Source organism: Epinephelus lanceolatus, chromosome 20 (genome assembly GCF_041903045.1).
Source record: "Epinephelus lanceolatus isolate andai-2023 chromosome 20, ASM4190304v1, whole genome shotgun sequence".
Lineage (NCBI taxonomy): Eukaryota > Metazoa > Chordata > Actinopteri > Perciformes > Serranidae > Epinephelus > Epinephelus lanceolatus.
The window spans coordinates 26,848,934-26,871,381 of record NC_135753.1 but is presented as its reverse complement, the minus strand read 5'-3'; the positions used below and the strand labels follow the sequence as shown (position 1 = coordinate 26,871,381).

The window sequence follows — 22,448 nt, the reverse complement described above, 5'->3', positions numbered from 1 at the left end:
GCCTGGGCGGAAGCAAATCTGAATGAATTATAGGGCTATTTAAGGTTAGATATATAAGCCGCACTGCTTCCTATTTTAAAAAGGAATTGTTTAGAAAAATTTCAGCAGCGGCAGACCTTGAACCAGGGACAGTACAACAAGTTTATAGTGATTATTTTAAAGTATAAATGGGTGCAAAAGGAGAATCGCTGCTCCCACCTCCATTAATCGTGGACATATTGCTGAGTAGGCCGACCAACCACGGATCCATGGGACAGGGTGGTGCCTGTACCTCAGTGTGGAGTTTATTTTATTTATTTATTTTTTTTATTTAACCTTTATTTAACCAGGAAGTGTCCCATTAAGTTACAAAAACTCTTCTTCCAGGGAGTCCTGGCCAAGACTGGTAGCAAAAATTACAAGTATACAAAAGACAAGACAATGGACACTAAAACCACTAGAACACAAAGTCAATGAGAACACATTACACTCAGTAAGACACATAACAAGGTAAAACAGACATACTATTGAAAGGTACCAAGTTAGAAGCAGTGACACTGTTCAGTAATGGTTGATGTTAAAAGGTTCTTAAATATGTTGAAAGGTGGAAGTGACTCCAGATTTAAGGTGTTTTGGAGTTCATTCCAGGTGTATGGTGCATATGAAGAGAAAGCCGTTTTACCAAGTTCTGTTGTCTGAAGGAGTGGTTAATAGGATTTTTTCTGATGAACGTGTGCTAGTATGATATGTATGCAGATTTAAGATGTAGAGAGGTAATTTATTCATTAGTGCTTTTGCAATAAAAAGTAATGAATGACATTTCCTTCTAAGGGACAGAGAGGTCCATTGTACCATTTCATACAGAGTGCAATGGTGAGTCCTAGCTGCTGCACCTGTAACAAAAAGCGAGGCTGAATGATAGACAACATCTAATTTTTTTTAATTAAAAAGGTTATTTTTAGTTTTTTAAATCTAAAATAAAAACTTAACTCAGGTCTGAGTTTTTTTAAAAGGCTGTCAGTATGGACCCCAAAGGATAATTTGTCATCCAGCCAAATACCTAGATATTTGTTGGAAGTTACCCTCTCTTTTGGGATACTGTTTTGTGTTAAAACGTGAGCGTGTGTGATAGGAAAGAACTTCTGGTTCAAAGACAAAATAGTAAAAGATGCACAATAGACGACAAGTTGATCTTCAATTGACGGTTTAATAGCAGCACTGTGGTGAAGGTACAAGATCTTTCAGTCTGTCACATACATATAGATACTTATATAGTTGGCCAAAACCCACATCTGGAACCATTATACATTCTTCTAACTTGGGTGATGTTTTTCTCAGGGCCCCCATATGGAACTGCCAGGGGCAACCCAGGTACCTGATCTTCATGGTCTCATATGGGCCCCCTATGTAATTGATCTGTGGCTTCCCTATAGAAAACACATCATCCATTAGCATCCAGGCTTTGGGTCTCTGCCCACACTAGATCCAGATGTGCTGGCCATCAATCAATAAAATGAATGCAAACATGACGTATGCCTATACCTAGGTCACTTCATCCTAACAGTGTGAAAACCATGGATTTAGTTTTTTTAGCATTTAATACCAACTTTAAACCTACAAGGGATTTTTGTACCTGATTAAAGGCAGACTGTAAGTAGTTCATTGCCTCTTGAAATGGTGTCGCAGAGGTGTACAATATTGTGTCATCTGCATAAAGATGAGCTTTTGTGGGGCGTCGTTGGCTTAGTGGTAGAGCAGGCGGCCCATGTACAAGGCTGTTGCCGCAGCGGCCCGGGTTCGACTCCTTCCTGTGGCCCTTTGCTGCATGTCACTCCCTCTCTCTCTCGTCCTTTCACACTTACCTAAATTATTTATAGAAATAGAAAATAAAATAGGACCCAAAACTGATCCTTGGGGGACGCCCACTTTTACTGCTAGTAAGGAAGAGGTACACAGTGGTTATCTATAGCCACACACTGATTTCTACCACTCAGGTAATTAGAAAACCAATTTAACACAGTGCTACTGAAACCTATGCTTTGCAGTTACTTTTGTCATTTTTTCTTGTTTGAAAGCCAAAATGTTCAGTCCGAAGTCGTTTTGAAAAACTGAATATTTCCGTTACAGAGGCGACACACACAGACATATAGTATGTGAAAACTGTCTTGGTAATTTAATCAGAGTAATCACAGGTCTTATAGTTGACGTGTGTGTGCATGTGTGTGTACTGCAGGCCTGTATGCGTGATCATGTAGAGTACAGAGGCCCATTACACACTCGGCACACTGAAATGTCACTCTCCCTCTCAGCTTTCTTTCTCCACCTCATCTTTTATCCATCCATTGCTTTTATTTAAGCTGTGCAGCTTGTCACCTTGGCCTCCACTTATCCTGCTCTAAGGTGTTTTAGTTCTGGCTTAACTTCGCCCACACCCCTCTCTTTGACACAGCAGAGAGTGTGCTCAAAATGAAAGAGCGAGATAGGTAAAAGAGGATGAAACGAAAAAAAAATCAAAATACTGAGAAAGGGGGAGAGAGGGAAAGAAATAAAAACAAAGTGTGTGACCAGAACGTTTTTGTAAGTGGAGTGCCTCGGTGCTGAAATGAATTTAACCTGAGTGTGTGTGTGGGCAGTGTGAAGGATTCACAGGCATGTACGAGTGTGTGTGTGTGTGCGCGCACGTGTGTGTGAGAGAGAGATAGAAATGGGAAAAAATTACCAATAGAGGAAACAATACAAGTGTGCCTGTGCGTCTGAGTGTGTACATGTTGTCTGCCAAGTTATCTCCCCTGTTTAATGTCAGGGCAGCTCTGACCTCTACACTAAATGTCTGCCTCTGTAATGTGAATCTGACAATGAATGAATGTCTGACACACATGTGCATACACACATACACATGTATATATACACACATGTATACATAAAGCTGTAGACCATGCTAATATCCAGCTTGACCTTATCAGTGTGATATTAGCATGGCAGAATAATACTGGATAATTTGTGGTTGCGTGATGCACACGGACACACACTCCGACAGCGTGGGGCACCTTCATCAGGGCTGAGGCGCAGAGGTCCATTTGTTGGTCACGCACACACACACACACACACACACACACACGCACACATGCTTAGGCTAGCATCCTCATTAGCATCATCACAGTAAAAATAGCTCACCTTTCCTGTTTGTCATTCAGAGGCCAGAGCAGACTCTTTGACATGATTGCATCTCCGCATTGCAAATCAAGAGACAATGGGGCAGTAATTTCTCAGCGAGCTCTCCTTCATCCACCGGCTTAATCTTCTGCCTGCGCTATGATTGGCTGAGTGTAGTGGATGGGGATTTGATTGGTCAATTTGTTCACTTGTGTTTTATCATCGCTGAAGTTTGAGTGGTTCTTCTCAGCCTTATCGAACATCACTGCAGTGCGCTCTGATGATGGTGGTTCACGGATGTCAGTTCGCTCATCAGTCTGTACAATAAAGCCAACCCAGTGTAAAGAGGGCTGGTATTACTCATCTGAAAATTGGGATACTTCTCACACCTTATCTTAACTGGTGCTGCTCGGACCCAGGGGTGGGTGATATATCGATCATACCCCATGTATAAAGGCTTGTTCCACGCGGGATCTATTAGATTTTGTATCTGCAGGGAGCCAGACTGTGACCATTTGGTCTGATTTTGTGACCATGGAGCACCAGCGCGACTTACAAATAATACTAATATATGAACTGGAGAGCTGTTAGTTTGTTTCCCACTTACAGTGAATAAATCCTCACGTTTAATGATTCTGTGATATCACTTTAATTCTCTGCTAACTGTTTATGTCTAACTGTTGATAATAAGCTTCAAGCTCACAGCAAAACATATCAACACTTCTGGCCTGAGACGAGCTGCATGCTAAAGAAAAAAGCACCAGTGATTCTGCTTTATTCATTATAACAATACTTTATTTGTGTTTATTGCAACAGTACTTTGTATAACTTTATTATAACAGCACTTTATTTGACTGTATTATAACAATACTTTATGTAACTTTATTATAGCAGTACTTTATTTAACTTAATTGTAACAATATTTCATTTAACTTTATTTTAACAGTAGTTTATTTTACTTTATTATAATAGTATTTAATTTAACTTTTTTGTAGCAGTACTTTCTGAACTTTATTACATAACATAAACTATTTAACTTTAATGTAACAATACTTTATGTAACTTTATTATAACAATATTTCATTTAACTTTATTTTAACAGTACTTTATTATAATAGTATTTAATTTAACTTTTTATACCACTACTTTATGAACTTTATTACATAACATAAACTATTTAACTTTAATGTAACAATACTTAATTTAACTTTATTATAACAATACTTTATGTAACTTTATTATAGCAGTACTTAATTTAACTTTATTGTAACAATACTTTATGTAACTTTATTATGGTGATACTCTAACTTAATTGTAACAATGCTTAGTTTAAATTTATTATAACAGTATTTAATGTAACTTTTTTATACCAGTACTTTATGAACTTCATTACATAAACTATTTAACTTTATTTTAACAGTTGTCTGTATAACTTTTATTTAACAGAACTGTATTTAACTTAATTGTAGCAAGAGTTTAACTTAATTACATAACAGTACTTTATTTAACTTTATTTTAACTGTATTTTTAGAAGTTTAGTATTTGAGTAGACTACAGCAGTTTAGAGGAGATTTCAAAATATTGAGATATGTTGTGTACCATGATATAGCCTGAAAATATTGCAGTATTATAGGATATATTGCCATCAGGCAAGACAACAGTAATTTTCCTGTCACGATTGGTAAATTAGTACTAATAATGTAAATTATTACCAGTAAGACTGTACATCAGCTCGTATCCACATGTACTCTGCAGGACCATTTTGTCACAAGTGAAGCATAAGAGTTGGTGCTAGAGTTTCCCGGCGAGGCCCACTTATCGTCTGCTTTTCTTTGATGTGTGGATTAGAATAGTTAATCTAAACAGAGTTATGAATTCCATTTAAATCAACCATCATGTCTCCTGTGTTAAACATGAACAGACCTCCTTGTAGGGATATGCAATGATACTAAACTGTATTTGGACACAGTAAAGTACACGTCATTCCCAATGAGGTTAGCAGCTTGATGAAGTCTGCTTGAAACTGCGTTGTATTACACTGAATCTCTCACTACATCCAAATTGTTTTCCAATTGGATAGATGTTCACAGGGAACCAGCTTGTGCCTTTTCCTGCTGTAGATACAGGAGAATACACAGCTCAATCTTAATGAGCATGGTGTGTGATACATTGTAATGTTCTAGGTCACCTCAGCTTCTATTGGCCTGTCTAATGAATGTTTGACTGAGTGTATGTTTCACTGGCCTATTGTTTGGCTTTGTAAACATCCAGTAATTGCATTGTGTAACGGGGGAATAGTGCCACCGGGCCGAAAATTACCGATCAGCAAATGTGGGATAATAGCTGTGTGAATATGTGTGTATTTTTGCCTCTTTGTAGACAGAAGAGTGCACGTTTGTGCGTCTTCAATGCATATGCAGTATGCAAGGGTGTGTGCTTTTGTGGGTGTGTACGTGTGTGTGCTTTATTGAATGTTTATGTGCACGTGAGCGCCTTTGCTTAGCTGCAGTGTGTGTATCCACTCAATACACTGTGTATGTGCGTGTGTGTGCACCTTTCTGCGGGTGTGTATATAAATGAACACCTGTCTGTCAGCTTAATGCCGTATTCGATTTGGCCTCCGATTCTGTGTGTTCAGCTAATTGCAAGGACTAGTGCCGGCGTTTGTGTTTTCCTTACTGTGGCAAATCGCTCCATTGCCCTGCACACTAATGTTCCCCTTCACCAGCCCCACCCATGCCAGCCTCTCCCACAAACACACTTGAATAACGTTTTAATTCTCAAGTAGACACACTTATCTGGAGCAAATTATCAAAAGGCTGAAGAGCAAGAAAAGGTAGAACTCAAAAAGTGCTGTAAATTGGTTATGTATTTGTGCAGTAGAGCGGTTCAATGGACAGCTGTACGGTGAAAGAACAGAGCAAATCCAAAGGAACACTCAGAGATTAAACACACCATATCCTCTCCCTGCTGTATGTGAATTCTCCTTTGGATTTGACACTTCTTGCATAATCACTCCTCCTACCAGCTCAGGACTTGTACAAGAATTACAGATGAAGTGCACTTTCCTACTTGATAATCATGCTATTAAGAAAAAGATTTTACTGGTTTAAGAAGCAGAAAGCAGATGAAGACAGATTTTGGCCTGTATGTGGAATTTTTGATACTCAGTGAAGAACCAATTATTTTGCCAATCAGCTTGAAGTGCCTAATAATACATGTTACTTTACTTAATTCAGTACAAAGAACAAATATTTTAACTTATAATACTTTATTTTTGTCATAAATTGTCAAGCATGCATATATACACTGAACAGCCAAAACATTAAAACCACTGGCTGGTGAAGTGAATAACATTGATCATTTTGTAACACTGCATTGTTCTTCTGAGGAACCTTGGCTCCTGCAATTCATGTACAGTAGATGCCACTTGACATAGCCTGGAAATCCAGACTCAAATCTAGAAAGATTCTGAGTCTGGCCCTCACCGATACACCCTTCCTACCCAAGGGGCGGCACTAACTGATGCATTTCAAATGCCGCTGCACACAATTGGATAGCACGATAACCAATCAGAGCAAAAAACAAGGTGACGTATTCATTGCACTAAGCCCCATTTGATTGCCGACCAGTGGGGCTAACTGATATATTATGCTTTAGCCGTATCCTGTCGGCAAAACGGCAAAAACGTCCTTCCTGGAAACAAAGGCTTCTAGGGCAGTCTTCTGTTCCTCTCTCAAGGAAAAAGATAAGTGTAGTTGGCTTAGCGTTTCTTCCAAAGCTAAATTGAATTGACGCAGTCCTTCGGCAGCTGCCATCTTGGCTGTTTACTTTCCGACTCTTACGGCGCAGCGCTGTCGTCATCATGTTACGCCCGCCCAGATCTTGCCTCTGTCAGATACTCGTCTCGTCTCGTCTCGTCTCGTCTTGTCTCGTCGTCCTCCGCTTATCCGGGTCGCGGGGGCAGCAGCCTCAGCAAAGAAGCCCAGACACTCCTCTCCCCAGCCACCTCCGTCAGCTCTTCCGAGGGAACCCCGAGGCGCTCCCAGGCCAGCCGGGCGATGTAATCCCTCCAGCGTGTCCTGGGTCGGCCCAGAGGTCTCCTCCCGGTTGGACATGCCCGGAATACCTCCCAAGGGAGGCGTCCGGGAGGCATCCTTACCAGATGCCCGAACCACCTCAACTGGCTCCTCTCGATGTGGAGGAGCAGCGGCTCTACTCCGAGTCCCTCCCGGATGTCCGAGCTCCTCACCCTATCTCTAAGGCTGAGCCCAGCCACCCTGCGGAGGAAACTCATTTCGGCTGCTTGTACTCGCGATCTCGTTCTTTCGGTCACTACCCAGAGCTCATGACCATAGGTGAGGGTTGGAACGTAGATCGACCGGTAAATCGAGAGCTTCGCTTTCTGGCTAAGCTCCCTCTTCACGACAACGGACCGGTTAAGCGTCCGCATCACTGCTGACGCCGCCCCAACCCGCCTGTCAATCTCCCGCTCCATCCTACCCTCACTCGTGAACAAGATCCCGAGGTACTTAAACTCCTCCACCTGAGGCAGGACCTCCCCCCCCGACCTGGAGTGGGCAATCCACCCTTTTCCGGCTGAGGACCATGGCCTCAGACTTGGAGGTGCTGATTCTCATCCCAGCCGCTTCACACTCGGCTGTGAACCGTCCCAGCGAGAGCTGGAGGTCACTGTTCGATGGAGCTAGGAGGACCACATCATCCACAAATAGCAGGGACGAGATCCTCCTGTCACCAAACCTGACACCCTCCACCCCTCGGCTGCGCCTAGAAATTCTGTCCATGAAAGTTATGAACAGAACCGGTGACAAAGGGCAGCCCTGGCGGAGTCCAACCCTCACCGGGAACAGGTCCGACTTACTGCCAGCCACGTGAACCAGACTCGTGCTCCTTCGGTACAGGGACTGGATGGCCCTTAGCAAAGGGCCACCAACCCCATACTCCTGGAGCACCCCCCACAGGATGCCCCTGGGGACACGGTCGTAAGCCTTCTCCAAATCCACAAAACACATGTGGACTGGTTGGGCGAACTCCCATGTCTCCTCCAGCACCCTGGCGAGGGTAAAGAGCTGGTCCACGGTTCCGCGTCCAGGACGAAAACCACATTGCTCCTCCTCAATCCGAGGTTCAACTATCGACCGGACCCTCTTCTCCAGCACCCTGGCGTAGACCTTACCGGGTAGGCTGAGGAGTGTGATCCCCCTATAGTTGGAACACACCCTCTGGTCCCCTTTCTTGAAGATGGGGACCACCACCCCGGTCTGCCACTCCAGAGGCACTGCCGCCGATGTCCACGCAATGTTGCAGAGGCGTGTCAGCCAGGACAGCCCTACAACATCCAGAGCCTTGAGATAGGGGCGAATCTCGTCCACCCCCGGGGCCCCGCCACCGCGCAGTTCCTTCACTACCTCGGCGACTTCTGCCCCCGAAATTGGACCAATCAGATCAGTGTATCTGTCAGATACACTGATCGCAACCCACAGGACTCAAAGAATCCATCAACAACGCCTTGGTGCCAGACAACACAGGACACCCCCAGAGGTCCCGTCTCAATGCTTCAACAGGTCAGAGGCCCCGCTGTAGATCGGACTTGACTCTGACCTATCAAGGACCTCTGGGGTACCAGTTTGTCCCACAGATGCTTGATCAGATCTGGGGAATTTGAAAGATGGCCGATACCTTGAGCACTTTGTGACGTTCCTTGGACCATTCCTGAGCAGTTTTTGCAGTGTGGCATGGCACACTGACTTGCTGGGGGGCTACTGCCATCAGGGGTACTGTTGCAGTGAGCGGGAGCACCTGGTCTATGACAATGTTTAAGTGGGTGGAGTGCGTAAAGGGGCATCGCCATGAATGCGAGGACCAAAGTTTTCCCAGCAGAACAATGCATTGCAATGAAATGATTGATGTTCTTCACTTCACCTGTCAGTGATTTTAATGTTCTGGCTGATCGGTGTATTTGACGATGTACTAAAATGCTAATAATAAAAGATAAATGTATAATTCGTAATGTCATGATGTCATATCAGAATGTATTAGTATTGCTCAAGATCTCTTTTAGGTTTGCTAGTGGCATACAGTGCATTTCATCACCAGCTCTTTTCCCACCGTCACCTCTGTCTCTGTCCCATTCATGTTAGTCAGTCTCATTCAGCACCTCTCATTCTTCTCACTCTGTCCTTTGTTCCCTTTTTATTCAACCTCCTGAGCCTCCTATTCCCAGCTGGAAGATGCCATAGAGAAAGCGTATTGATTTTTCTCTTGGTCTGTGTGGTTGCTGCACGGGCTTCAGATGGAAAAACTCCAGACTCATCAAAGAAAGAGAGAGAAGGGAAACTGGGATGGCGGTATGTGCAGACAAAAGGGAGGTGAAGAAGGAGGAGAGTCACATGTGGCTTCTCATACTGAAGTGATGAAGAGACTAGTCTTCCTCTATTATTTCCATTCATCATTTCTCTCCTTTGTGCGCTCTGCAACTCATTCTGTTGCTCTCGGTCAAGACCTCGTTTCTCCTCTACTTTTTTATTTAATTTTGTTTGTCTTTGTCGTTATGATTTATCTTGTGTGTGAAATCAATACTACCAGTTCACTTCTCTGTTTCCATTGAGAGAGTTGATCTGCTGTTACGAGTCATTTCCATTTGTCCATAAGTAACCGGGGAGCAGCAAGTAAGGACGAGGAGGAGGAGGAGGAGGAGGAAGGTGACAGAAGATGGGATGTTTTCATTGCAGCTGACTCACTACAGATTTTTTTTTTGGCCACAGTTTATTTCTGGATGGGTTTCATCCCAGGCTCCATCCACCCATCTCTATCTATCCATTTGACTGCCAGGCTATTACAAGCATCACCCTCTCTCTTTCTCTCTTCCCCCACCTTTCATTGATCCCCTTTACCATGGCGGGGATTTGTGTTCGCTTCTCCAAGCTGCAGAGGAGCTCCACGCTGTGTTTTTCTTTTTGGCAGAAGAGAAGAGCATGTGCAGAACATGCAACATTGTTGAAAGGCGTAGAGCCAAGACGGCGCAGAGATGATCTGGGACATAGAAGATATTGGAGTCATTTGTCAAGCTGTTTGTAATAACTTTAAATACACAACTGCTCCTAGAGCTAAGATGGGCTGCTTTGATGCTTCATTTTGTACACAAGATGAAGCCAATATCCATAATGAGTTTGTATTGATATATCAATAATATCATGCGTGGATAATATGATACGTGACGCACAAAATCAACACATTTAGAGTTACTAGAGAAGCTGTCCATATTCTGCTATCTATCTGCTTCAGGTCAGGTCTTGGCTGTCCTGGATGACACTGCCAGAGTCTGTTCAAAACACTGCTTTGTTTTTATAAACTGAAATCAATAGCATAAACCCAATGGTATCACACTTGATAAAGAATTGTTTTATCAGGGGGACGTTTTTCCTTGTATTTTTTATGCTGTGTTGGAAACTATAGGAAGATTCAGTGCTGGAGGTAGCACATTTGGCATCAAGGGCAAGATTTCCTTGTACCCCCTAATAATAATAATTATGATAATAATGGTGATGAGGACGCTGATGATAATAATGATTATATTTTATTATTTTATTTATTTATTTTTTAGCTTTATGTTTATTGTATTAATATAATATTAATATTAATATTAGTATTATTAATTATTTTATTTTATTTTATCCAAATTCATTTTATTTTTATTTTATTTTATTTCAGTTTATTTTATTTCAGTTTATTTTATTACTTTTTTTAAATTTTTATTATTATAATTTTTTATGTCATCTAGGAAGATCTGCCACTGGGAGGAGTAGATTTGTGTTGTCAGACGTTATATCAATATTCTTAACTCAATCTAGTAAAGGAACTATAGTGAGGCAGTAGGGCGTGAGGTAAAAAAAAAACTGATAATCATAAATTCTTGTCCATCAGTACCACTCCTAGCAGTTGAGTTGAATCCCGCCGCCCTGGCTGTACGTGCCAAAGAGCAACTTAAACTTACCTTTCACGAAGGACACATGAACAGAGCTGACTATTCTCCTGGATAGCATCTTAATTAAGTTGCTCTTTTAATTAAAGAGACCCAGCACTGCACTTTGAGTCAGTGTTGGTGCATCTTCACCTGAATCTTATTCTGACTGCTGTTTATTGGTGGAATTGCTGAAGTCTCTCTTCTGTATTGACTTTACCGTCACTAATGCACTCCACCTGAAGATGCATGCTGACATGCGTGCACACAGGAAAACAACGACACACTCAACCTGCAGTCCTGTTTAAAGAAGAGCCACATTTACTTGCATCTGAAATGCTCTATACTTCTTCAGGTTATTGACATCCATGGGGAGAACATATAAAACAATATGATAAAAATGTGTTCTGGAGGGAATGAGAGGATGCACACGTGAGATTGAAAGAGAAAGACGATAAAGAAAAGGGTGAGTGTGGACTTCTAGAATGATTTAATAGGCAATATTTGAAAAGTGCGCCACTTGCTACTCTGTCAAAGTCAAATACTCATTCAGCTCCTCTGGAGTAACGGCAGAAATTTGATCACCAAGGCAGTAAATTACCTAAATTGCATTTTCTCTCTTTCTGCTGTTCTTCCTGCTTTTCTTCCTCTATTCTCTCACTCTCTTCCTCCCACACCCCCCCCCCCCCCCCCTCCCTCCCTCCCTCTTCCTCTCTGCCCCCCCTCTGTCCCAACACAGTGATGAAGATTGATGTTCAGGTCCTAATTAGCATCTGCTTTTGTATGCACACTGCCAGTCCATCCATTCCTGACCCTCCAATCAGTTAACAGACATGACAGGCCTTGTCCAATCAGATTAAGGCCAGCGGGACAGGCTTCCTGTGTGGAGCTGTCACTCCAGATACATTGTGGTCCCTGCTGATGGATGTGATTTGGACTAGGAGACCTAAATCATGTACCCCCTGTGTTTCTGAAATTGGGTGTACAATCATGCTGCGTGTGAGGAAGCGAACGAATGAGATCAGAAAGTGCTGTGTGTCGGTGACTGTGAAAATTTTGTCACTGAATAAGGTTGTTATTTGAATTAATATGATTTGATGCAATATCGGATTTATCCCTTTGAAACCACATTAGTTTTCAGTTCTGGTTTATCTTGCGACACCTGTGGTAACTGGTGTCATGATGATGCATCTCAGTGTCGCAGGCAGCTGACAAAGAATTTGTGAATGTGTTTACAGCACAGCCGAGCTTCAAACATCTTATCATGTTCTCATAAAGGAGACAGTCTGACACAGTGACACTGAGCTCATGATTAAATATTCTCTTTTGCATAACATTAAAGTTGTGCATATACAGACTCTTGTCTCCTTTTAATCCCTTGTGTTTGGGCATGCAAGTAATAATAATAAGTCTCCTCTGAAGGAGTTAAAGATACATTTACTGGCTCTTTCTGAAAAATGCCAACTGTAAGTTGTATCTTAACAGAAGAAGAATTGTACCCTTTGCGGGGAGGTCAAAGGTCAGGGTCAATTACTTTTCTGAAGTTGTTGTTCAAGGGAACTTCAGGAGGATGGGTGCCTCTTCAAACTCCAAATGCCTGGACTTAACTGACCCTGTGGCATTAGCTCATCTTTGGTGCCATGTTATGCATTAGTGACATCACCTGAAACCAAAGACAAGCCAGTTGACCAGATCACAGTGATTTGGCACTAATAGAGCGTGGATACCCGACCCGAGCCAGATGGGACCAGTCAGAACCCGACAGGTTGGGCCGGGTTCGGGTACCAAATCAGAAATTTTGCTCGGGTTAGTTTCAGGTTCGGCCCACTTGATGTGCTGCTGTGTTGTGCGATGGCCTATTCAAGTGCTGGAATGTCTTATTTACGTGACAACGCCTGAACGCAACACAGGCCAGTAGTTTCATTTCCAGGCAGGAGGCGGTAAATATTCAGAGTGAACCAATGAAAATGGAGGACACTAGACAAAACTTGCTATCAGGAAAGTTTTCAAGCTGTAACCATGATAACAATAACTACTGTATGTCAGGTAACAAACTGCGTCGGACTCGGGTCAAGTTCGGACTTAGAAATCAGAAAGTCTGTCGGGGTCGGTTATAACTGGCCTGGACAAACTTGTTTACTTCTGAGATGCAAGCACAAGTGTTTGATACCTGCAGGCATTCCTTTCTGTCGGGTCAACCGCAGGATAGTCAGCTTGGAGCCCCCCTTCACAGATGTTTCGCCCCTTGAATCCCAGAACATGTCAAGGTGGTGGGGCAGTGGTAGGAACGTCTCCCTACCGCCCTCTGTGGCTGGCCCTAGGATCCTTGGTTGCCCGACTTTGGGCCTCTTCTTCTGAGTCACAGCAAGAAGCTCCCATTCTTGAGTGCCTTCTTTTACGTGGACCCAGTGACTCTGAGGGTTTTTGGAATTAATTTCCAGCTGTAACTGCATTGTTTAAAGATGTATAGTTAAACATAGTGGTCTGACCTATTTGACGTTTCTGTTGTACTTATTTTAAATGCTGTGTTGTTTTGCTGGTATCTTTGATAAACAAAATCTACCGACATGGAAGCTAAGCAATGTACTGCTTTGGACAGGGGTCACAGCAAAATATATTTTAGTTAACTAAAAAGGTCATTATCAACCTAAGTGGCCACTATTGGAGTATTTTCTCCACTTTACCTTACACACCAACTAATGGAGGCAGCGGTAGACCAGCAACTCCTGTGTTTTGTTAAGTAAAATTACTGTTCTTTAATGAAGTCCAGTATGGCCTCAGTTCCCTGTTCAAAGTGCTGTTTGACATCATGGTAAAGCAGTAAAAGAATATATTGTAAAAACAAGTAGCGTGGTTAAGGCTGACTTTGGCATGGGAGACTGGGGGGTTCGATTCCAGGTCAGGGCAGGTAACACATATCCAGTCTGGACCCTTAGGCAAGGTCCTTACTGCTGCTAGCCCACCTCAGGGTGAGTGAAACCACAAACACAAGAGTTCGCCTGGGTCAACAAGGTCTGCGTCAACCTGATGACAAATGGGCTACTGGAACATTTCGTAGATGGACAGAGGAGCTGTTGGAATGCTGCACCTGTGTAACAGCAACATCAGGAAGAAGGAACACGAACAACTTGGAAAATACCAAGGGCTGAGAGAGCTGCTAGAAAAGATGTGGGGAGTAAAGGCAACAGTAGCACTCGGGGTTGTGACCCCCAAACTGGGAGAGTGGCTCCAGCAGATTCCAGGTACATCTGAGGTCTCTGTCCAGAAGAGTGTGGTCCAAGGAACAGCTAAGATAATGCGCAGAACCCTTAAACTCCCAAGCCTCTGGTAGAGGTCCTGAGCTTGAGGAAGACACAGTACCACCCCCATGAGATGCCGGGGTGAGAGGGATATACTTTGTTTTTTTTTCCCGGTGGCTTAAAACTAACCAGTTGAGGCAACATTTAAACAGCACGGTTTCATTTTATGTACGTGATACAGTGATTTTTTACCCAGACATTATTATTTTTTGTAGTAGACGACCCATCCCGTGCCTTGCTTTTCACCAGTTAAAGTCAAGCACGTGTGTGTTTGACATCTTGTAGCTCAGAAATCAGTTCCTCACTCAGGGTATTGTTTGATTACCAACGTCAACCACCTCCCTGTTTAAGTGTTTAATTCATAGTGACTGTATCCAAGGCCATTCCACTCAGCTGCCTTTATGTACAGTTTGACTCTTCATGAACATGAGACACTAAACTTCATAACCCAATCACACTCATCTTTTTTTTAAAGCTTTGTCGCCATGTATCACATTCTTCAGTGCATAATTCATCCTTACACACTTTGCCTTTGACATTTCACCCACTTGAGTTCATGGATACAGGGAACATGATGATAAAGGATGCAACAAAGGGGAGATGTATTGCTGTCACTCATGTCTCCCTCCACCCTCAGCTCTCCTCAGCCAGGGGAATCAAGCAGCTTGTGTGGAAATCAGCTCTGTGTGTGTGTGTCCAATCAGTGGTTTTTCAGATTAGGTGAGCTTTGTTTTCTCACTGTGTGTGTGTGTCTACACACGTGTATCAGTGGTCATGTTGGGATTTCAGATAGAGGTTCGGCTGTCTCATGAGACCTGGGCATGAAAAGAGAGAGATATGAAGAGAAGTTTTATGAAAAGAGAGAAATCCTTTGATAATCCTTGCATTTTCATGTGTTGTGTCACATTTTGCCTCCCGCCCATGCATGTGTGTGTGTGTGTGTGCGTGCATGCCTGTGTGTGTGTGTGTGTTTGCCTGCATCAAAGCCCCACCATCACACAGCAGTCTTTTCCTATGTCCCAGTTATATCACTCTGTCTCTGCCTCCACCCTCCCTCCCCCACAATCTCCCTTGCCACCTGCCTTTATTCTCACTATGTCAGACTGCTCTCCTGCCATACCTAGTGTTTCCATTCAAAGTATTTCGCTGCATCACGCCTCCGCATGCCTCAAGAGATGGCAAAGTAACCCGTCTAACCAGGAACATGGAGCTCTGTGCGCCAACAGTGCCCCCTAATTTATTCTCGTACCCACTGGCGTGTCGTACCGAGGACACGTAGCCCAGGTTCTAAAACAAAATAAAGAAATAGGCAAGTCAACAAATTGTTCAGTGTGGCATTTATTACCACACAAGACATAAAATAACAGCATAAAGAATATGGCACACAAGCGGCAGCATATTGTGCTGCAGATTCCTCAAAAGTTGTGGGTATTTAGTGTGAGCTCGGCAGTTTTGTTGGCAGTGCCTCTTTGATCAGTTCTCCCTTTTGCGGGCTGCATCCCGCTCTGTTTGCATCCCGCTGTTTCACGTCGCTGGCTTGTCGCCTAGCGGTGCATCTACCAGGGCTGTAGCTCTCATTAGCACCTGTGTTGACATGACTGGCATCTCATCTGAGAGTTGTTTTCCTCTCTCTCTATGCCTTTTTTTTTCGTATTGTTCCATCTCCTCCCAGCTTCCTCTTTGCCCACTGTACCCACAGTTGCATTCGGCTTCGGCTTTTCCCTGTAACTTTGCTTCCTCATTCTCATTCTCCCTCTGTGTTTCACTCCTCCCGATCTGCTCCTCTCACTCTGTCTCTCTCCCTACCAGGGGTTTTTAATTAATGGCGAGCCACGATGCTTATCTTATCAGCAGATCACTCTGCTTTCTATTAACTACACTGACAGAGCTGGGAGGCTGCAGGGGATGGATGACACACGCAACACACACATGCACGGCCATGCACATTAACACATCGTCAGATATACATGGAAGTACAGGCTGATGAATCTGAGTACACTTCTGCACACACACACATACACTGCCGGACACACAGAGACAAACAGGCACAGAGGCAATTGTGTCCACATAAACTCACATCATGATCCTATCTTAATCTTGCCACACACTCACTCACACACACACACACACACACACACACACACTCACACATAAACAAACTGGCCTGATGGTATCTGGCTGTGTGATTTAAGGGCCGTTGTTTGAGGGTCTCTCCTCCTAAATCCCCTAAATGCCTTGGGAATCCCTCCCTCTTCCTCCCTCTCTCTATCTCTCCTCTACCTCCCTCCTTCAGTCCTGCTTTCTGGCTGAACGAACACTTATCATTCGGCAGATAAAGAGCCGTCCACGCTGGAGCTTGCTTTATCTTTGAGAGCCATGTTTACTCCCCGTGAACGCTCTGCTTTTCACAGATGTTTCGTGGACCGCGTTCGCTTGATCTGACAGAGATGAGAGTACAGTGTCGAGGCTTCATTTTCTGCCGCAGCAACTTCAGGCACACGCACAATCCTCTGCCCCATCAATTTTAACTCTCCAAGCAGGGCAATTGTCCCGTATTTACCACATTTTCATGTTTGGGGAGGCTGAGCTCGGAGGCAAAATAAATCAACGGTTTTCACGATGGCTTGACGGGGATTACAGTGAGCTGCATTTTGGCACAGAACAGTGAGCATGAAGGCAGAAACAACAAAATCAATCCTCAAACACCACAATCGATGGGAGCGGCAAAATTTCAACATAGGTTTTCTTCAGATGGCATTGAGAGTTGACAGTTTTCTGAAAGCACAGAGAGAAAGAGAGAGGGGGAGGGAGTCACAGAGAAACAGTTTACAGAGTGGTTATTGGAGAAAATATTACAGTAGAGGGTGGAGACACACACTGGTGCACGACTGTACACACACACAGTCGCCCACACTTTCTTGCACAGTCATAATTTTCTCATTTGGGGGACTGTAGCAAAACAATTATCAGCAGGGGATAATACAATAAAGGAGACCATTTCCTGGGTATTACCAAGGGACAAAACATTTATTTCACTTTGTCCAGTGTGCTCATAGGAGTGTAAACTCCTAATGGTAGAAAGTATAGAACTTAACTCACACCACTCACACTGCAGACAGCATGCAGGCAGTGGTAATGCTGTGCTGTGCAATTCCTCAAATTTTTTATCCCTTTTTCTAAGTTTCCTTAAAACTATTTTTGGGCTTGTGTCACTGCGTGGTTGTAATGAAATTATCTTCAACATTGTAATCCCAAGGATCTTCATTTTTCAGCCACTTTGGTTCAAAAACATTCATCTCTGAAGTTGTTGTTTGCATTTCACATAAAATCACACGCCAGTCAGACTGTGCAGACCACAGTGTGATATGTGTTTTCCTTGGATCTGCTCGGAGCCTTTGTGAGCGACGCTTGCCTACCGTTTTCTTACTTAAAAGCACAGCTGTAAAGCTTTTATGAATTTACTATATATTGAGTCATCTGGCCGTAGAGAGTTGAAGGACTCTGCAAGAATCACTGTGTTGTTCTTCAAAGGGAAACCCGACTCTGATTGAGCTGATTGTAAATAAAATTTGAGCAAAGAATTTTCTCCATTTAGTTGTAAAAGTGTTCATGAATGCCATCTGCTTAACCTGCCGGCCTCATCTTCACTTGCTCTACTTTCCTATGATGGGTGGAAATGACAATGTTTTGGCAAATTGGGCAGTCAGTGTTTGATTTGAATCATTTCCGTCCTGCTATGTTGCTTAACTTGTGAAGCCCTCTCTTGTAAGAAGCGAGCTCTTCGGTTGAAAACAGAACAAAGCAGATTTTTACATTTAAATTTCTCTCTCATTCATACTCTGCCTTTTTGTCTATATATGTCTGTTTTTCTCCGTGTAAACTGTTTAACCATGCGAGTGAACGTGTGAATGTGTCTGGGTGTCTGTGATTTTATTGGACTACTTTCAGGTAATCTCGATGCTTTGTTGAAGTGCGGCAGGAATCAAAGTGTCTCTGTCTTTCTGTGTCTGTGCAGAGAGTTTGGTTGGAGAGATCCGGAGCTGCCAGAGGTGATCCAGATGTTGCAGCACCAGTTCCCATCGGTGCAGTCCAACGCTGCAGCCTACCTTCAGCATCTCTGCTTCGGAGACAACAAGATCAAAGCCGAGGTTTGTATCTGTGCGTGTGTGTGTTTGATTAAGATCAGTGTAGTAGAGACTTGGATGATATAAGCCATAAAAAGCTGTGTATAAAGAACCAAGTGAGCACCTTCTTATGCGGTCCAAACAGCTCGGGCTGTTTTGCATTTTCCTGCAGCCGCTTTTGAGAAAAAAGTGCTTTAACTAACCAGTTCCACACTGATGTTCTGCATGATAAAGCTCGCCGCCATCAGCATACCTAAGCTGTGCCTTCTATTGAGCAGTATCCATCGTGGCAGTGAAGTTCAATTAGTCCCAAAGTCACAAGTTTGTCTCTCAAAAGCAATTTTGGAGGGGAGCCCCTTTGGAACTGTCTAATAAACCCTTTAATAAGGCGTTTGAAAACAATGGCAGCAGCACACTCACATCCAAGTCCACACATGCACAAAGTCTTTTTTTTAACACCTCCCCACCCTATGTTACCCCCAGAATCAATTTACTAGTACGTGCAAGCAAAGGCAATGACAATTTTTCTCTTCATTAAATTAATTTCAGTAGTCGGTCAATAGCTGCTGCTGCAACCTCATTGAAAAGTGATGCCACGTTGCTAAAAATGCTAATTCACACACAAACACAAAGGAGCCTGATGTGCAAACATGCTTAAAACACAATGCTAAAGCCTCAGTATTTAACCTGGGAAAAAAATTTAATATGAACTATCTGCAAATGCAGGCAATTAAACACAAAGACACAGCTAATATCCATTTACACCGACCCACTTATCCACCCCCACAAACAAAGACACACACGTACACACACAAAATTGCCATCACACTAACATACAGCAGCGTCGCACTCCACTCCCACCCCCTCATCCGCGCAGCTCTGAAAGAAACCTAAGTGTTCGTGTCTTTTGTAATGGGTGTAATTATTGCCTGAATGGAGGTGTCCAACAATGGAGAAAATAGCAACTGTATATTGACAGCGGATGCTTCGGCCTGCCTTCGTCAGTCTGTTTGATTGTCTCGTTCAGGGCCCAGGGCGCTGCTAAACACTATTTACCCAAATTAAATCAGGAAGAGATATCAACCAGCCAAAACTGACGCTTCGCATCACATCAAATAAAAGGCAGGCATTCACATGCATATATCTCCATGGCGCACGCTGCCACATGTGTATACAATGTCTAAATCCAGCATGTGCACCGTGATGCAGTGAGACACTTGCAGATATATGCGCCCTCAACCGTATTTCTTAAATTGTTTTTAATGAAAAACAAACTTGACAGACGATTCCTACGCCAGATATGGGATATTAGTTTGCTTAAATATCCTTTTGTTGGAAGATGCTTTTATATTGTGACGAGAGTAATGAATTTGTTTTGTTATGATAAATAAGACCGTCATTTATTTTAAAGCCCTCACACCCAAGGAGCAAAGCAATGAACCCCTTGCTGTTGCCAATAGTGTTTACTGTTTTCTTTCCTCCATTATAATAGACTTTAGCATTTACATCACCAGAGTGGAAACAATCCGTCCCCCGTCTTTATCTCTCAAGTGTTCTAAAACTCAACCGCGCCTTTTATCGCGCCACATTCGATCACCCTGAGAGGCCGTAACACAGGTGTGTGTGATCTGTGGAGCCACTGCATGAATTATGAAGCACATCTCGGAACATCTTGACGTCTTTTTTTCCTCAGATCGTCTTTATTTCTGGCGGCATTCATTAAAATGCAATCAGCGGAAATTTAAAAGAGTTCAGGAACAAGTAAACATCTCATGGCCTTCTTAAGAGAGTGTGTGAATGGTCGTTTGGTTTCACTATTGATGCTTCCTTACTTGACGTGTGTGCTAAATGTGATGAAAATGCCCCTTTTGTTCACTTTTGCTTTTCAACAAGTTTCAGGGTTGAAGAGTAAATGTGTGTGTGTGTGTGTTTCTGTCTGTCTTTGTTCTGATACAAAGGCTACAAAACATGCAGGGACATTGACGTAGGAAAAATGCGATGTAAATTAGATAAAGTTGCTGACTTTGACTCTCGCTACCAGCAGGCATAGAAATGATGTTTTATTAACTCTGAGAGGCAAAGATAACTTAAAGACTTTTTTTCTCCTTTTCTTCACTGACCTGCTCTTTGGCTGTACTGTCTATGGAGAAGTGTGACAGAGTTCTGTGATAATTCAGTAATAATTCTTTCTTTCCCTCACCCACACATCCACTTCTCAGTCCTGGCTCTCGCTCTTAGCAAGACTTTAACGTAGACAGACATTTAATTGATTAAGACGACCAAGATCACAAAAACTTAAGGACAAACTCCTTCTGTTTAACGATTCTTTTTTAGATAGATGCTCTTTTTTTAGAGGATACTACTTGTGTGCATCCAATTATATTTAACTTGGCTCCCTGGGCAAGTTTACAATATCTTCCATCACTTGTCCTTATTGACTTCCATGATGTCAGGAGGCTGTGTTTAACTTTGCTTCACACAGGTGTCATTCCAATAAGCCAATAGGGAAAGTTTTAAGAGATTAGCTATTTTTGCTACAAATATTTGTATTTTTGTTAAGTAATTACAATTGATTGATTGATTACTTCTGGGTGCAAAGTGGACAGGGTGGTAATTTTGCCACATAAATCATATCTAATGTACCTTACATTTCCTATGAAAATTTAAAAAACAAAACATTTTCAAAACATTGTTAAATGTATGACACATGGGCTGTGTCAGATATACACACAACCTTCTAATAATTTTTTGTTGTAATTTTTTTTTTTAATTTAAAGACCAACAACATGCAAAACAAAAAATAAAAATATTTATATATAAATATTTAAATATAATAAATATATATTTAAATATTTATATATAAATATTTAAATATAAATTTATTATATTTAAATATTTATATATAAATATTTCAACATAAATATATATTTATTTGTTGTTTTTTTTAATTAATAAAAAATAAAATTACAAAAAAATAAAATTAATAATTACTAGATATTTATTATTATTTTTATTATATTTAATACTTTATATATTAAGAATAATTAAAACAACAACAACATACAACCAATAAAATACACCACAAGTCGAAAAATCACAGCAAACTACACCAAGATGGACATGGGGAACAAGGACAGAGCATTATATACATAAATATGCGGATGTATGTATATACACCACAATATGTATGTGCATGATACATATTCTACATGGTACATTTCATAAATATCAAATTATATATCATATTATGTGCACTGTAGTTAGCACCTCAGATTATAAGAAAGGGTGCAACTCATCAATACATCAGGTTACAGTCGTATCAGCGCCTCATGTTTTCATGTAGATGTCTAGTAATTGTCAATTTTAATAAATCACATGTCATGAAAGCAGTGCTTAGTGAGCGACTTCTGCTGTGTGTGTGTGTGTGTGTGTGTGTTCAGATCTGTGAGCCTGTTTTAAAAATTACCTTCGACAGCAGTAGTTGAATATGCATGTCATTGGCAAATAACGTGACAGCTTTGTTACCCAGGGATTCATATCAAAGCAGATGTCACAGAGGATTATATAATAAAGGGACCGTTAATGCATTTTGATTTTATTTTTTCTCCCCCCCAAACTTGGCAGACCGCACAGATGATGTTTCCTTAAAGGACGAGGAGATCTCTGTGCCTGGGAAAGCTTTCTTTCTCTTAGAGGTCACACTTTCGTCCCGCTGCATCACTGTTCATTCCTGTTTTAGTTCCACAGGCATGTCTTGGTGCATATCTCGACTTGTGCAGGTACCCACTGAACATTTATATTCATTATTTAATCAATGCTTTTCATTCCAAAACCAGAGATGTCGTTTAAAAGTTTGACAGCTACTTCTACAAAATAATCATGACCCCAAAATTGAATCAAATGACGGTAATT

General features: G+C 42.2%; 1 protein-coding gene across 2 annotated transcripts in view; it reads left to right on the top strand.

The window, feature by feature from the left end:
- ctnnd2a (catenin (cadherin-associated protein), delta 2a) overlaps positions 1-22,448 on the top strand; it is a 374,464-nt gene that overhangs the window by 235,222 nt on the left and 116,794 nt on the right. For both annotated transcript variants that reach the window (XM_078162769.1, XM_078162768.1), the window contains exon 13: positions 18,428-18,560. In XM_078162769.1, coding sequence (XP_078018895.1) covers positions 18,428-18,560 — 133 coding nt within the window. The remainder of the gene's footprint in view (positions 1-18,427; positions 18,561-22,448) is intronic.